This window comes from Sinohyriopsis cumingii, chromosome 2 (assembly GCF_028554795.1).
Source record: "Sinohyriopsis cumingii isolate HCF-2022 chromosome 2, ASM2855479v2, whole genome shotgun sequence".
Classification (NCBI taxonomy): Eukaryota; Metazoa; Mollusca; class Bivalvia; order Unionida; family Unionidae; genus Sinohyriopsis; species Sinohyriopsis cumingii.
In genome coordinates, this window is record NC_142962.1 from 83,157,842 (window position 1) to 83,175,431 (window position 17,590).

Genomic DNA, 17,590 nt, shown 5'->3' on the forward strand with positions numbered 1-17,590 from the left:
GTCTGGTTGGTTCTAAATGAAAATGGTGCTGATCTGATGGCCGTTATGGCTGCCAGAGTGGTAATCTTGAGCATCTTGTTATTGCTGCTTCTCCTCAAAGAATGGTTATTTCAAAATAAGGTTTTCACTGAAAGACATTTTATTATGTCTTATTGGTCCTAAATGAAAATGGTGTTGATCTGGTGTCCACTATGTCCACCCTGGTGGCCATCTTGAAAATCTTGATGTAGCTACCCCTTCATAATTTTGGGACCAATGTAGTTTATTTTCGTTACTTGTATTAGTATGCTGTTTGGTGGGGTGAGGTTTAAATATTGCCCCATTGCCAAGAAATCTGCCCTTTTGTAAAAGATCTTACAAACTCCTCAGAAATAGATTTTTTAAAAACTTATATCTAAGTGTTGTCATCATTCATACAGTAAAGCTCATACTATTAGTTGAAACTCTTACTGTCACAATGGGTGTAAAGATGAAAAAATCCTTGACCATCATTCAGCAGCATCTCATAGAGAATAACACTGCACACCATACTTTTTCTCATGGAGTCACATCTGATGACCACCACAGAATGGACATCATGGTTTGCTGTTTATGATCTCAGCAAGCATGTTTTAAAGAGGTTCAGAGAGAGAGAGAGAGGCATTGATTTATCTACATTATTATCTCTTTCAGGAGCAATTTGCATACTTTTTGATACTGAAAACAAAACCGTAGTCATCCAGATAATGATAGATCTTTTCTAGTACTAGCGAAGGTAATGTGATACACTACCAAATGCCAATCAGAATTTTGGATATTATTAACATAACAACAGTATTTTTACAACTGTATTATTGCTTCATTTTGCATATTGAATTTATATTTTCAATACAACATTATCATAATGTACACGTTTAGATCCTTATTTCTGTTGCATTTCTTGCAATATACCTTTTTAATGATCATGTGATATTGTACTTCATGCTTCAAAAAGAACAATAAATGTTGATTAAATTAATGACAAAATCGCATTCCTGTCTAACTGAAGTGAAATAAAATCGTACAAACTCTGATGGTTATGTCATTATGTTATGTATATTTGATTTAATTATATCTGATTTAATATATATTTATTTCAATTTAATTGTTTGTCAGTTGAAACAAAAATATGTATTTTTCATTACATGCTATTGTAATGTAAATTTATTCACTGGAGATGATACTTTTTCCAGAAAATAGTTTGACCTTGACTGTTCATTTTATAAACACCAGGTGTTGATCTAGATCCTGACCTTGATTCAAAATTAGTAGCAACCACATAAATAAGTTCTATTTTTATTTTAAAATGATTGTTTGTTGTCGAGGTCATGATGGGACTATGTGTTTAAGATGTAAACAATTTTTTAAATTTTTTTTTTTATTTCTTAGAATAAAATGATTGGTTTTTGTCAGGGCCACACTGGGTGTACGTGATCTTTAATAAGCACATAATTTCTATGAGGTTCTGGAACATTATCACGTGACCCCCTTTCTGTGTTTTAGAGTAGGATATAACCTTTGTTTTGGAAAGATATTCTAGTAGAAGCTGGGCTTTTTCTTACACTGGAAGTTGTATGTTGTGCTGTTTGGAGTTATTTCAAATTACTTTGATTAAAAAAAGATAAATTTTTTTTTTTTTTGGAAAATGTGTGTGCTCATGTGAAATTGTTGAACAAGGAAAGTTTTTATGAAAATTTATTCAGATTTCCAAAACCAGAATGATATTTCTTGTTTCTATATCGTCTTCCATATTGGATTCTTCATCGGGACTCGGACTTGAAATCATTAGAACATTTTGTTATTAGGACTTCAAAAATTTTATTCATGGATTATTTTTGGATTGTTTTTTGGATTTGATTCCATAAAACCGTGAGTTCATATTTTTTCATTTTTACAGAATTTTTCCAGGAAAATAAATTATTGTATTTTTTCAAAGCTTGTTGTTTTCACTCTTTCTTAACATAATGTTCAATTTCTGACATCCAATCACATCATTAAAGACGGGTACTTGATATTTGAGAAGGCATAGTTCTGTCAGTTTTGCTTGAGAAAGCATTATTAAGATTTTTTTTATCTTTATTTTAATTTACAATGTACTATTTTGTATCAGTTGTCATCAGTTAGTGGTTTTATTTTTTATCACAAATGGTCTCAAAAGTCATTCAGAATGTATGTAGGTTGATACATACTGTACACTTTTTGAAGATAAATGCTGATGTACAAACTAATAACCTAGCACAATAGAAGCCATTTTTTTTTTCTTTGCTATTGACATGTTGATTTCATATGCAAATGGATAACCTGTCCTAATGACACAGCAGTAGCTCGTCTGCAGGTTTGTTTTCTTAGCCATTATGTAGACAATACTCAGGATAATATGATATATCCAGAAGCTATTCCATTCTTTGATTCTGGTTTAAAAAAATCAGTGATACAAAGAAAAACTCATGAACTAATCAGTATAGCTATTATGCAATTATTGCATCTATCTGTTTGTTATTTTCCATTCCTTGTTTCAGATTATTGGTTTAAAATGGACTGGCCTTACTGTAAACTATTTACAAATGTTTAATTAGACTTTTATTTGTTAATTGGGTTGTCTCAGTCATGAAAACCGCCATACTGCAGACATTATAGTGATATGACTGAAAGTTTTTTAAAGCTGTGTTAAAAATCCAGAGCACACACATACACACGCACACACACATGCATGAAAAGTTTTAGAAAATGGAATCGATGATGATGTGTTGATGGTCATTGTATTTCTGGAACATCGTTTGAGAGAACACTTAACATCACACCCTTTAAGTTGGAGAACTTTTCACAATAATCATTTTGGTGAGTCATTGATGCCTCAAGCTGCCTAATCCTAAAGTTAGATGATTTCCATTTCTCAGTTTTTAAATGGCAGTTGGACCATGGCTTAGACCAATAATGAATTCTAGCCAGCAAAGACAGGGAGAGTGGAAAAAGATTATTTGCTGTGCCTAAATTATCCTGAACCAAAATCATTTTGCCTTTGACTGCTGACATGGGGAGCAACTACATCACAAGCAGTCCATGTGCCCAGGTCATGATAAGGTTTATAGCTATGAAGCTATTATCATTCATTACTATGTTCAACAAATAAAAAGGAATTCTTAGTGCAAGTGATAACTGGAATTCCTTGGTGAATATGAATGTATGTCCAGTGACAGTTGTAAGCAATCCTTGTAAATAAGACTGTTAGATTCTCATAGTAAAAACTGTGTACAATGGATCATAATTGTCAGTAGAAGATAAGTAGTTATGACATGACAAAGTATATAAAACTCTTCTTTGCTCATTGGTTAAGACTTATTTGACTCAGGTGTATCTGTTCATATGTATATGTATCTCCCTTGCTGATGCAGAATACTTGTACAGTGTTAGAACTGAAACATGAATATCAACAACAGGTAAACTTGATTCATTTAAACTTTCAGTGTATCTTATTAGCTAAAGAATATATCTCTATGCTTGGACTGGGTGCAAACAAACTTGAGACCAATCAGTATAAGAATGTTATGCAAATCAAATGATTTCACTTTTTCTTTAGAAAAAAGACAAAAGTAATGGATCATGTGGTTTGGTAATCTGTGTGTGATAGAATTATATGTAAATGTAGCAAAGATTTGGATAATAATTATTTCAGATGCATTTGATTAGAGACATCTAAAAATAGCACTTTTTATATTTTTGGTTCTCTATAGAAATCCAGATTATACTGTATGGTGAAATGAAATGCTTGAAGATCAGATCGAAAAAGCTCTGAATAAACAAAAAGAATTATTCTTAATCCATGAATTAAAAATTACAGTCTCATATACATGGCCTCATTTGTTCTGGACTTGCTAGGATATCTTTGGAAAAGACTAACTGTGGTTTACCGTATTTATTCCAATATTTTGAGTAATTTGCTCTTTAATGAGGTGCCCATCATTGGCCTGGGTGACCATTTACTGAAATTTCTAACATGCAAGACCAATGCTTTCAACCCTGAATCATGCCACCATACAATTTCTTGTAGATCTTTTTAAATGTCAGTGGGAAGTTCCAGATGAATTCAATTCTATTCCATTGGATATTATACAAGTTTTATTTATTAGATCAGTGATGCTTTAAATTTGTAGTACTCACTTTTGACACATTATTGATGAGGTCAGATACAGAAATATGTGATTTTGGTTATATTTGTAAAAAGAAAAAGTTAGGGTATACTAGGTAGGTTATAACAGACCTTTTAATATATTTTTTGGGGTGGGTGGGGGTCCAGGTAGATTTACAGGAAGCATAATCCATAAGAATTGAACTTTGATCATAGTTAAATCCCTTTGTATTCCCCCCCCCCCACTTCCAGAGGTTTGGGTGTCTTATTTCCAAAATTTTATTTTATTCACTAAAAAATATAAGACTGGCATTTTAAAAATAGTGTCAGTTGGGTAACCAGAACCACACATGCTTTTTTATTTGGCCTAGGCATATTTCTTTGCAAAAGCATGGAGGTAAATATGTTAGACAAATTGCCTTACATTTGAAATTATGAAAGATTATAAAACATAATTTAAAGCTTTGGAGATATTTACCAATTCAAAATATGAGGAATAAAATTGTAAGGCATACATAGTTATAAAAATATCACATTACCAACAAATGAATGATGTATCCACACTCACGATGGATAAGGTTGTTCCTTTAATTCATGTCCTGATAATGTTTTCGCCTTAATAAAAGATGGTGTTTACGTCAATATAAATGACAATACGTTATTGCTAATGGGTTCACTAGCTTTTGCTATTGATAATGCAACAGAACCTGTTACTTCTTGTAACCATGATAAAGTTTTAGACCTTTGCAAGGAAAAACTTCCTGAAAAAACATTTGATGAATTGCCTTTTCTAACTTGCAGTAAAGTACTGATGTATCTTCAGAGTTTAGACTAGCAAAATACACAAGTGCTGATATATTTGATCAAGATTACTATGGAAAGCAGCATATTTCATTTCAGAACATGGATGTAATCTTTATATAAAAAGTACATTTCCAGAAAAATGGAAGGAGGCCAAGTTAAACATTTTCATAAATCTGTTCCTTATGACGATATTAACTGTCATAGACCCCCCTTAATCTTTCAAATGCTTTTGAAAAAAAAATCATAATTCCTTAATTAGGTTTCTTTGAAAACAAATCTGTGTTGTGTTTGACATGCTTTTGCCCAAATAATCATGTGCAACTGCTTGTGGTAGTAACTGAAAAATGTCTCAAACCTTCAGATGGTGGAGATCTAGTGGGAGTTGTGTTAGTTGATTTTATGAAAGCTTTTGGCTTAGTTGATCATTCTATTTTACATGAAGCATGAAAACTTGGCAAAGTCAATAACATTACTTGAAAGTTTTCACTGGTAGGTATATTGTCCTATCTTATTTATTCGGTCTACAAGGTCACAGGTCAATATTTTAGATTTGTATGTTGCATTTTCTGCTGCTTTATAGGGGCTAAGTGCATTCTCTGGAACATGACATCATGAGACTTCCTTGATAACCATTACACACTGCTGTGGCTATAAAATTAGCAGAATGAGCTGTCACTTGCCACACATTCTTAACACTAACACCATTGATTCTCATTTGAAAATAATTCACAACTTAATTACATAAATAAATTAATGGACTTCACTCCTGGTCATAACTATATTACTTTGCTAATTTAGCGATTCATTAACATACATTTCTAGACAGAGAAAAATTAATTCTCAGTATACATGATACAATGCATTTAAGACAGATAATTTACTTCTCACCATTCATGTCTGAAGAAATGCATGAAATCGTTACACTACATGATTTCTATTACATTCAAGACAGCTGCATGTACAGTTATTTTCTGAACTGAAGGAAAAGTGATGTATGAATTTCAAATGGATAAATCTAACAAATAATGACAAACTTCAGTCAACATATTATTTGCAATTGAGACTAATCATGTGCTTTATTGAGACTCACTCTTACTATGCAGCTGGATCTCTTTCTCATGTCCTAAACTTTCCAACACACGTCCTTTGGACAACCTAACGAGAAATGCTTGATATTTCCCAGAGCTAAATTGTGGCTTGCCTCAGAAACTTAGATTGTTTAATTTCATGAGCAAGGTTCACTTAAAACTTCAATTCTGTTGGGACTACACACCTCCTCATTTAGTTCAGCCAAACAGGGTTACTTTCTCTAATCACCAACAAATTTTAACACTTTCCATTGAAGTCGGAATAATTTTTTCTAAGCCTGCCTTTATTAAAAACTATTCTGGAAAATATCATTTTATGACACTTGTTTCAAATGGCGCAAGATTTCCCAAAATTTTTGCCCTGGTTAGTCGCAATTAATTTTCCACCATTTAACCTTACACTGACACATCTTGTTGGACCATGCCCCAAACAGGGCAGATCCCATCCCTTGAAGTCAGCAATATATTGTGAGTCTAGCTCATGCATCACACATAATTTTTACGAGTTACATTGACCATGACAGAATGTACTGTAAAATTATCTCCACAAAATTTTGTACCATTACACATGATTAAAATTAAAGAAAGAAAAAAAATGCTAGCTTATGCATTGATAGTACAGATGTGTCATTTCCATCCAAAACAATAAAAATTACATGTATAACTGTATTTTTGTTACTGTTGTTGATGAAGAGCTTGAAACTCAGTTTTTAAGTAAAGCTGGAGTTGGCTGAACCACACACATTTCCATTATTTGATCAGCAGCTCCATCTGAGGGCGTAGGGCTGATTTGTTTCATCCAACCACTACAATGTTATCCACTCTGACCATCAGTCTCGACACTGCATACTTTTATGTATTATGCATTCCAAAGAACTTCATATATTATATATTATATAGTCTATGCATTGTTTAATTTTCTGACATTATTGGCTTTGGCTGTCTGGCACTTTTCACATCTTCAGTTAGAAAGTGTTTAAAAATATCATGGAGAATAATTTCTTGATTTGAGGATAGTCTTAGGCAATTTAATCAGACTGGTCAGAATCATAGCATATTCTTTAGAAAGAACTAAAACTTAGTCTCATGCTCTTTTTTTCTACTCCACAGTGTATTCAAACCAAATCAATTTGTCTGCGGGTGCGGAAGCAAAAAGAGAGCCATAATCTAGGTAGGTAACAAGTTACTATCTATACTCATGTTCAAGTCAGATCTGACTGAAAAAGTGCATATACCCAGCTCTGGATCTATGCAGTCTGTTAGGTTTAATTGCTAGGACAAGCAACGTAGACCCTAATCTTACAGTTCTTATTGCAACTGCAGATTAGGGTATATGTTGTTACCAGTTGGACTTGATTTATAGCAAGTTTATGTTGATCAGTCCCATTTACTGGGAATGTTAATGTTACCAATCCCATTTTTAGGTAAAGAGGTTTATTTTACTATATGAAGATAGAGAAATACAGTGTGTCTGTCATGTGTTTTTTTTTTATTATTACATATGATATGCTTTTTCACATGATCAGACTAAACCTTTACATTGATTCTAAAAAATATTTTTAACAGTGTTTCAACTGCATGTAAGACAGAGTGTCTCTTACCCTGTATGACTACCTGATAAAATGTACAAGTTAATTTATATAAAGTTTGCTTGTCAAGTCTGGAAGAGCAGATTGCCCATCAGTTTAGGTGAATAAAACCAGTTGTCCAAATGTGGGATAAAGATGAATAATAGAAAGACGCCAGTTATAAACTAGCCTGTGAAAAAACTAATTTTGCTGACTCTATAGTATCTTATATATATATATATATATATATATATATCACTTAGTTACCATACTTGCTTTTACCATACTTGCTTACAAGTTGAATCCAACTGCAAACCACACAGACTATGATCTGCCTTTACATAATGTACCAGCAGATCTGGTTTATGGAGTTGGTTAGCAGTAATCAGTAGAACAAGCAGCATATACTCTGATCTGCTGGCATATTAGGTAATGACAGATCATGGTCTTTGTTGTTTACAGCTGAACTCCTAAGCAAGCATATATGGTACATTTATGCATATATGTATCAGTATAAATCAGATTGCTGCACCATGTGAAAATACTTTAAGAAATCTTTGTTCTGTCATTTTGCAACCTCATCAAACTGTCAACTTTGACCATCCCACAAGTTAGCAATTTCTGTGTGAGGCAGGAGATATATTTAGAATGTATAGTCTCATGTCATTGTTCTCAAGTACAAACAAATATTCCAGTAGTAGCCACAACTGTACTACTCTATATACCATTGATAATACACCAGTCAATAAAGACAGTTTTTCATATTATGATGACCATTGATATGTACATGCATCTGTCTGTTTCCTATTTCATTTCTGCACAGCAATTCAAGTTTGCTAATATCTACCATTACAACGAAGAAATGATTGATTTTGGGCTCAGAATGTTAAAGGTCAGGGTCAAAAGGTCAAAGAAACTGAATGAAGGAAAGCTTTCTCTATGCAAGGACAAGATTTGCATACCAGATACCTTGATAAAACTATGTACATGGCCTGTGTTTGAGATCAGAAAGACACCAGACCTATTTATTGATTTAGGAATGGGGGTCAAGTCAGAGCAACTAAAAGAAGGAAAATGTTTTCTGCACAGTAACATTAGTTCCGCATCACAGTTTGGAAAGGAGCTGCAGTAGCACAGTTGTTATAGCATGTGACTTATTTTCTAAGGGTTATAGGTTTGATACCCATTAATTATTGAATGCCTCTCTGTGTCTGTAGTTAAAGGTGCTTAGCTCCCTATCCTCAGCAAGATATGGCCAGAAATATTCATGAATGTAAATTGTGCTATAAACACCAGTCAGCATGGCTTAAATTTGAAACTAGCAAGCTTTTTTCAAATTCTGATATGCCTCAAAATAACAGTCTTAAAAATATGTATTGAAAGTTTCTTGCAGGTGATATTTTGTATTTAGAATACAAAACATGCTAGTAGATGTTGAAAATAGCCAGATTTTTGCTACTTGAAAATATGCAGGAGGTTGCAGGTTCGAACCCCAGCTGAATCATACCAAAGACTTATAAAAATGGTACTAACAGATGCCTCGCTAGGCACTGGACATTAAAAGGTTAGTGTTGGGACTGGTCGGTTTGGTGTCTGGATAATGTGACTGGGTTGGACATAATGCTACATGTCTGCATGATGATGCCCCAGTGCTAGACATCATTATAAACTGCCACACTGCGGACATTGTAGTGATATGACTGAAAAGTTGTTAAAGCAATGTTAAAAATCCAAATCACACACACACACAAACACACACACACACACACACACACACACACAAACACACACAACACAAACACACACACACACACACACACACACACACATGAAAGTATTATGACTATAAAAATGCTACTTGTACCAGAAATTAAGGAAAGTAAGTTTCTGATTATTTGAGTGGTACTGTAATCCTAATCTTTATAGAATTATATTTTTGGCTGTACAAGTATAACATTTCATCATTCTGAATAAAATAAAGTGGTAAACTGCCAATATATAATAACAAAATATTGATCATGATTGAAGTAAGGATCCCTTTTGGGTTTTTTATGCTCCCATCTTAGTTATAACATTGCCTATTAGTGTCAAATCACATCACTTTACAGCCATTATAAGTTCCATTTTAGTAACTTTAGAACTGGATGAATAGAAGCCAAATATTTGGTATAAAACTTTACATTGAGAAGACATACATCAAGCTTGATTTTCTCCATTTTCCAACCAAATGTAACAGCTAAATGTATGGCCCTAGTTTGACTTGGATTTTTGTCATTAAGTTTAAACATATTGGTAGGAGTTCCCTTGTCATATTTACACATCTTTCTTCATTTCCTTTTAGCCAGGTTGCTTTAGGCAGGCTAGATTTGTATGCTCTTGTCTCAAGTACTCCAGTATCCCCCCCCCCCCCTTACAAATTTGAACTTCATGGTCTAGGATCAGGTTGGTCCTGGCTATACAATTAAGAACTGATAAAAACATAATTGGGTTTGAGATTGCAGTGTGTAGCACACAACATTATTATGTTGACTGATTAGACTTGAGGATAGTGTGAAGCTAATACATGTACCTTAGTTGTAGATATTTTAGAGCTGTGTAGATTGGGACATCTGTTGGTGACAAGATTGTTGAAGAATGTGAATTAACTTTTATTCCTAAGGTATATGTATGAGCCTTCATCAGTTGTGTTGTTACTACAAACCGTAAACTGAAAGGGAGTCTGCTTTTGTAAAGTGTCTGTTTACCATGTACCAAATATGCTCTACATTTACATCCAGCTGAAAATAGTACAGACCTAGATCTGCCATTGATAATTCTCCATTAGATCTAAATCTGTGCAATTTGTAAGGAGTAATCGAGGAACAAACAATTTTAGACCTGATCTGGAGATTATGTTTCTGTTTTTTTTACTGTTGGACTTACAAGTAAGTATATACGGTAGTTCAGAATGATGTTACATTATGACAATGATTGATATGGTAATTTTTACCAAGATGTATTAAAGCAGTATGAATGGGGGTGTGTGTGGAGGGATTTGATGTAAAAATGACATGGTTGTAACTTCTGTTTCACCATAAATGAAAGAAAAGAAAATCTTATACAGTTTTAATAATTACAATAACATGCTGTGAAAAGAAATCATATAATCAACAAAAAGTGTTGTGGACCTTTTGAAATATTCTGTGATGTAAATTTCCAGTCATGTCAATAATTGGTACATAGGGCAGCCATATTGAAATTTTCTTCCTATATGGATGATCACATCAGCATGGAGTTTTACTATATGACTTGTTATGATGTCTAGTTGGTCCTAAATGAAAATCAATGCTCAAAGAAAAATGTTTTCAACACAGGCTGAGGGTTGGTGACTTAAAAAATCGCAAGCCCTGACTCAGAGTCTGCAAGCCTGGACTATTTTTTCCATATGCCCAATATTGCCTCTTTTTTAATGCTGTTTGTCACCCATCATTGCAGTTGCTACACTTCAGATATAAAATAATAAAATCATATTAAAATGACTCGTGTGTTTATTTGTATGTCAAAAAATGTAATGCACAGTATTGTTTTCCTCCTGTTTCTGAGGTTAACCATTGTTCTGTTTACTCTAACAATGTCCTTCTTACTCAGTGGATTAAAAGTGTTTATGTCCATTAGCATCTGAAACATTGTCTTGATTTATTAGTTTCTGTTTACACTTTGATGTTGTTCATAGGTGCCGCTTCATATGTTTAACCAATGTTTCGTCACACTAGTGTAAGCGTGAGCAAGGGAAAGCTGAATTACTATTCATAACTTGAAAGATTTTGAAGAATGCATGTGTGTGTGTGTGATTTGGATCTTAACATAGCTTTAACAGTTTTTCAGTCAGATTGCTACGATATCTGCATTGTGGCAGTTAATAGTGATATCTGCTACTGAGGCATCATGCCTCAGACACGTAGCACCATGTCCCACCCAGTTACATTATCATGACACCAGGCCGACCAGTCCTAACACTAATCTCTTAATGCTGAGTGCCTAGCAAGGCAGCTGTTAGTACCATTTTTATAAGTCTTTGGTATGACTCTGCCAGGGTTTGAACCCGAGACGGACGGTTTTGAAGAATGCAATAGCAATTAAAACATTAGACCATTAAAAAACATCAAACTACATAAGTGTTTTTGCCAAAATCATTTTTAGTCAGTCTTTCCTTTTTATCTTTTTAATTAAAGACTCAAAAGCCAACATGACCATATTTGATCCCTTTATTACTTATAATAACTAGAAAATCGTCCCACAGTTGGCTTAAACTTTCCAGATAACAACACGAATGTACTTAGTTAGCTTGTCATGTACACATGATAGCCTTAATTGCATTACATGGCCATGCATCACTGCGATGGTTGAAACAATTGCTGGAACAGTTCAGTACCCACCAGACTGGTTCTAGCTGGTTTCTGGCACAGCCAAACGTTGTTTTAGAAACACGTGTTAACTCCATGTGAGCACTACATCTAGTTATAGTTCCCTAGGCAATCTGTTCCCCATTCACAGATCAAGTTTACCGTTTTTGATAGAAGTACAGTATGATAAGTTGAGATCTTTATGAGGTTATGGGGTAAACATGGGGATAAATATGAATAATTTAATAGTAATTCAACATCTTGAAAATAAATTGCCACATTTCATCAGTGTGATAATAGTTTTCTTAGGCGAGTTATATTTCTTTTTGACAAGCCCAACATACAGGAGGGGCCTTATTTGAAATTAGAGGGGCCCCGGATTTCTGGCTATCATATTTTTTTAGCACTAAAATGGCGCTGATCTGAAGTTCAGTGCAGCTATCACAGTGACCATCTTGAAACTCTTGATATCATTACTCCTCCTACATTGTTGGTCATATCAACATGGTGTGTTTACTAAAAGACTTCTTATGATGTCTAGTTTGTTCTTAAATAAAATGTGTGAATCTGAAGTCCAGTATGGCCACCACAATAGCAGTCTTGACAATCTTGTTCTGGCTGCTTCCAAATGGATGGTTATATCCTCATGGGATCATCACTTCTCATGATGTCTAGTTGGTCCTAGTTGAAAAAGGTGCTGATCTGATGTCCAATATGGCCACTTGAAAATCTTATTATCTCTGCTACTGAATGGATGGTCATATCGAACATGGGGTTTATACTAAAGACCTTTTGTCTAGTGGGGTCCAAAATGAAAATGGTGCTGATCTGATGTCCAGTATGGTCACTACAGTAGTGAACTTGAAAATTTTCATTACTCCTTCTGAATGGATGGTCATATCAATGTGGGGTTTTCACAGATGGACTTCATGTGATGTCTAGCTGTTGCTAAATAAAAATGATGCTGATGTGACATACAGTATGGCAGCTTTAAAATCTTATCACAACTCTGTTAGAACAGAAAGACATACTGATTTGGGGTTTTCTTCAGAATTTTTTTTATTATGTGCAGTTGATCTTAATTGACCGTGGCACCAATATAACATTTATTTTAGCCACTTCAGCAACCGTCGTGAAAATCTTGTTAATGCTATTTGTTTTGAAAGTCATATATTGAAAGTAGTTATCGCTGCTCTTCTTCAATTAGATGGCTATATCAACATGTTATTTTCACCAATAGACTTCTTAAGATGTGTAGTTGGTTCTAAATGAAAATGGTACCAGTCATACTTCCATTATGCCTGCCATGATAATAGCCTTAAAAACCTTGAAGTCACAATGGAAGATCATATGACAGGTTGTTAATTGTTTCTTTTGTACCAAAAAAACCCAACTTTTAATGATGTCTGCTTTGTCCAGAATGAAAATGGTACCAAGCTGACATCCATTATATGTACTAGAGCAGCTTGTTTTTAAATCTTGTTATTGCTAAATAATATCAGAGATGGTTTCCACATTCAGCATTTAAAAAAAGGAAATGGACTTATCTTGAATTTTTGGAAATTGATTTTGCCCAGTTGAGCTTCAAATGTCCACTTTTATTGTATCTTAAGAGTTACTCTTTGAGATTCCACCTCCCCAACATTTAACTTCACTTACTGACTACACTTTGTACACATATATACTAACTTTAGTCCCTTGAAACTGTTGACCCAACAACAGTTATGGGCAAACCAAGCAGCATACTTGATCAATCCTGCACTGTATGATATCAGATCAGATTGTATATGTGCTAGCTAGTGGGTATGTCACAAAACTCTGTTCATTCCAGAAATGAAAAACTTGGCCCCTACTAAGTTGAATTTTTTTTATTAATTTGTTAATTTTCTAGCATTAACTTTCATCTCACCTCTGTTCATGTGGTTTAGAGTCTCAGGCTCTATGTGAGAATACTGCCAGTAGCTTCCCATGTGTTGGCGGTTCTTAATGAGGTTTTCTTGGGTTCTTCCTCTGCCAGTTATACCGTCCGCTGTGTATAGCCTATCCTGTGCTGAGAAATGGCCTTAAACCCCAAATAATAGCAACAACATCTAGATCCTTAATACTTCTATGCATTTTTGCAGCCACGTTTCGTGAAATGTGTGAACGCCAGTATCAGTCAAGTTTCTCATGGTTAGCATACACTAATGTTAACAAAATGACCCTTACATTTATTAGAAACTATTACATAATATCTTAAATATAAGTATGCCAGGATCAGTCTGTATGATTCCATCCTGGCTAGCTCTCATCACAAGAAATAAAAAACTATCCAAAATAATCTTTTTCCAAAACAATTTAACAAACTCAAAACAGATTTGATTACAGTAGACAATCTTAATAATTATACTAATGGGGTGACAACTACAATAAATTCACCACAAATCACTTTACATACATAAAATGGACAAACCTATTTTGATCTGTGGCAAGAAATAGGAAACCTATTACAAAATACACAAATAAATTTTCTTTATCAAATTATATTGTTTGAATTTTTAAAAGAAACTAAATATACGGCATGGGAATTGTGTGTGGGGCCAAAATTCAGATACAACATTTCAGCTTTTGATTGAATGGAGGTCATCTCATAGGCTTGCTACATGTTGTTTATCTTAGCTTGAGGTCTGTGTGGTGTTCACACAAATAAGGAAATGAATGTTTGAATATGAAGTACATTATTTGATCATTGACATAGTAAAATCAGGTTTTCATTTCAATGCCTTTTTTATAATTGGTTGTGACATGTGTTTCCAGACATATATGGACACAATGCAAATTTTCACTATCATTACTTATAATTATTAACTTCTTTTAAACATTACTTGTATTTTAAAAACAGGTACTTGTTTCCTCTCGCCATTTATGAGAACAGAGTCATATAAATTAAATGGACTTTTGGTACACCCATGCAGATTCCATTTGAGTTCTTTGTTGTTGTAAAATACATTAAAGAAATTACCAGAAATGGTGACTAATGGAAGTAGGAGCTCAGTGGCTAGTGTGTGGGGCATATGACCAGAAGGATGTGGGTTCAGATCCTACCATTGGATTAGCCCATGACTGTTTCAGCAGTGTATCCATGCGTACGGTACTTTACTCCAGTTGCCTTGGCACTAAATAACATGCTTGTGTTGCAGTGCCATTTTGCCGTGCAATAAAACACCAACACGACCACCATCAGAAATTCCACCAACACCAGAAATAGCAAAACTACACAATATGGCAAACCAGTGTATTTGCCTCTGGTTGCCATTATGTTTGATTTTGAACACTTTCCCCAGTCAGAAACTGTACAGTGTAAAACACAAAAAGGAACAACTTAACAAAAACAAAACCTGTTGTTTTCTGTTTGACATTTATATTTATGGCAATGACACTCTTTTGTACTGGTTGATATATTGGTATGTCACAACATGAAAACTGTTTTTAGATGGCACACTGGTCATTGGGCTTTAAAATATTACCATGAGTCAATAGCATGCCAGTCTGCTTTATATTTTCTGCAAGAGCAAGCAAGTGGCAGGGACATATGATTGATGGCAATGCAACACACCAGCTGTATTAATTCTAGCCCATGATGTTGATAGTGTAAGTAACAATGAATTCATGCAAAATGAATCTGGATAGTTCATATCTTTTAACTTTTTATTTACCACTTTTACACATTTGCTGCTAGCGAAAGGAAGACAGAAACCCAGAGTTAGATGGTATAGTTTTGTCTGAAATATGAAACAAATTCTGAATGAAATGCTTTAGCAGCAGAAGGGCTGAATCCCACAACTTTTAGAAGCCTCCAAATGTCAAAATAAGCCCTGTAAAAAAATGCGTTGACGCGATGATGAACTCATCACTGTAAACGTAATTGGCTGCGTTTTGTTGTCGTTGCCGTCAGAAGGGGCTGAATCCCACAACTTTTTAGAAGCCTCCAAACGCTGAAATGGAGGGCTAACCCTACGCCGTTGTTGCTGCGTTTTGTTGTCGTCAGCCCTTCTGCTGCTTTCTATCCAAAAATTTTATCTAACCAACCGAGGATATAAATTAAAAATTACTTATACCAAATAATGGTACACTCAGAATCTTACACAGCCAGGCTGTCTAGGGAGTGAGCAGAAGCACTTAAAAAATATATCCTGGTGAAGGAAAAGTTTTAAAAAGATGTGCAATTACAACAACAAGCACAAGTTGAATACGCAGCTGAAGCAAGGGAGTTATTTCAACCTGTCACTGCAGCCACTGAAAAGGTTTTAACTGCTATTAGGGACCCCGAAGAAAAAAGAAGTCTTACTCAAATATTGCGAGAAGAATCCGCGCTGCAACCTGCTAGACGAAAAATGATTGATCTCAAATCAAGATTTAGCCCCGAGGGTATAAAAAAAATTGAGGAATTTAAATTAACAGATGCCAACAGTAGGTATCTTTTTGGTAAGTTTGCTGCCGAAAATTATCAGAATAAAGCTCAATATTTAAAACCCGAGTATGTCAAAAATGTAAAGAAAGATAATTGGGGTGACTGTTTGTATAAAATAGCTACAAACGATTATACCATAGATAGAGAAGATGTTGGTTATCCATTTTTTGCTAATGGGATAAGAGACTACAATACAGAACAAGAAGAAAAACAAAAATTAGCACAAGAGCAAAAGAAACAAGAAAAACAAAAGCATAAAACAGCGCGTGAGCAGCAACTGGCGGAAAAAAACAGAAAAACAAAGAATAATACAAGAGCAAAATAAACAGAAAAAGGAAGAAGAAAAAAGATTAGCACAAGAGCAAAGAGAACAAGAAAAACAAAAGAGACAACAACAAGGAAAGAAACGTCAAAAAGACCCTTCTCCGTTGCGGGAGGAAGACTTTTCACCCCTTGCGCCGTTGCAACAAACAGAGAAAAAAAACGAGGAAGACCCCAAAAAATACCAGAAAAAACAATAGTAGTACCGCACGTAGATGTAGCTGATCCATCTTCGCCATCGCTAGCTGATTTGCCCCCCGGGAGTTTGGAACAACACGATCCATCTAAGCCATTGTTAGTTGATGAATCCCAAGGGCATTTGGAAGAACATGATCCATCTTCGTTGCCAATTTATGATTTATTGTTTGGTCCGCAACAAACATTACCATCCCCCCCCCAGCTACTCCTCTTCCTCCGACACAATCTGGAACAATTCAACTACCGGGTAAAAAATCTCAACCCATTCTTACTTCTACCTTGCGGAAACAACAACCACCCACTGGCAGCGGTTTTGGAATTCCTTGCCCTGATAATATTTTCAATGATGTGTCCTGGCTAGAAGTTCTTATCGGAGGAAGACGTGCCGGAAACAACTCCTGGGAAATAATTAATGAAGCCGCTGATATTTGTCAGTGATTATTTCAAGGTGGTGTTATGGATGCTTACATATATCAAAAACTCGTTCATGAACTTGTTGATAGTGACTAAAGCGATTAGATACATGACAACAAATAACATAATATGGTTATGTACAACAGTCACTATGCGCCTGTGCGGGTCAGAGCAGTAAACTCACGATTACCGATTTATAGCGCAGCTTAAGGAGATGGACT

The 17,590-nt window shown here is 34.6% G+C and overlaps 1 protein-coding gene across 1 annotated transcript in view; it reads left to right on the top strand.

The window, feature by feature from the left end:
• Positions 1-17,590, top strand: part of LOC149805293 (protein PALS1-like) — a 181,671-nt gene that overhangs the window by 68,936 nt on the left and 95,145 nt on the right. Inside the window, exon 4 of the mRNA XM_089933875.1 lies at positions 7,147-7,207. Within this exon, the coding sequence (XP_089790001.1) occupies positions 7,147-7,207 (61 nt within the window). The remainder of the gene's footprint in view (positions 1-7,146; positions 7,208-17,590) is intronic.